This window comes from Haplochromis burtoni, unplaced genomic scaffold (assembly GCF_018398535.1).
Source record: "Haplochromis burtoni strain Fernald_Lab_line unplaced genomic scaffold, NCSU_Asbu1 Contig_138, whole genome shotgun sequence".
Lineage (NCBI taxonomy): Eukaryota > Metazoa > Chordata > Actinopteri > Cichliformes > Cichlidae > Haplochromis > Haplochromis burtoni.
Genome location: NW_024582499.1, coordinates 524812 through 525730, shown reverse-complemented (window position 1 = coordinate 525730; position 919 = coordinate 524812). Strand labels below are relative to the sequence as shown.

General features: G+C 36.1%; 1 protein-coding gene across 1 annotated transcript in view; it reads left to right on the top strand.

Annotated features, from left to right (window-relative positions):
* The window catches only part of slc6a8 (solute carrier family 6 member 8), a gene marked incomplete in the record, with an annotated part of 42101 nt that overhangs the window by 14445 nt on the left and 26737 nt on the right, over window positions 1–919 (top strand). Inside the window, 1 exon segment of the mRNA XM_005931144.3 lies at window positions 742–873. Within this exon segment, the coding sequence (XP_005931206.2) occupies window positions 742–873 (132 nt within the window).

Sequence of the window (919 nt, the reverse complement as noted above, 5' to 3'; positions counted from 1 at the left end):
ATTGATTCAAAATAACTTTAAAGAAGATTATTGCCTTTTTTGTTAAAACATTAACATTTGGAGAATCTCAAGTAGAAACAAATTATTTATGACTGAATAGTCATAGTCTTTATTTTAGGTCAGAAACTTGTGAAATAATCAAACAAGATAAACTATCTCAACAGCTCTAAACACAAGTTATAAAAAACTAAAGCGAATTAGAATATCTCAGTTAAATAAAATCCAATGCGACAAAATCAAAAGGTTAAATATGTTTAAAATTCCATAAAAGAAAGTCCAATTAAGCAGAAAGCAATAATTTAATAAAGCAGCTCCAGAAATAAAAATATAAATATAGAAGGGAAAAGGTGATTATGACAAAAACGAACGGCTCTATGGAATAAAATGGCTCAATAAAGCAAACATCACAAAAGTCTTTGAGTTATTAAAAAAATCATCCACTGTGCAGATGTAACGCAGGCTGAAACTGTGTGTGAGGCTGTAAACATGTTTCCACTGTGAGGGTTTTAACAAGACTCGTACTGACCCATTCAGGTGGCCGTTAGAAGAACTGCAGGTTTTTGCTGAAATTTCATGAACAGGAAAACTGAAACTATACAATAAGCAGCGCATCTACATGCTGTGAGAAAACTCTTGATTTTGAAGAAGATTTTTTTTGTGCAACGGTAACAGAACGGTTAGAGTTTTCAGATGTCTGAACGTCCCTGAACACGTCATCACCGATGACTCTGTCTCCCACAGGTGTGTTTCTGATCCCCTACCTGCTGATCGTGTTCGTTGGAGGAATCCCCATCTTCTTCCTAGAGATCTCTCTCGGTCAGTTCATGAAAGCGGGAAGCATCAACGTCTGGAACATCGCGCCGCTGTTTAAAGGTGCAGTACGCCACAAAGTGGGACTTTACATTTACCAAAACAAAAC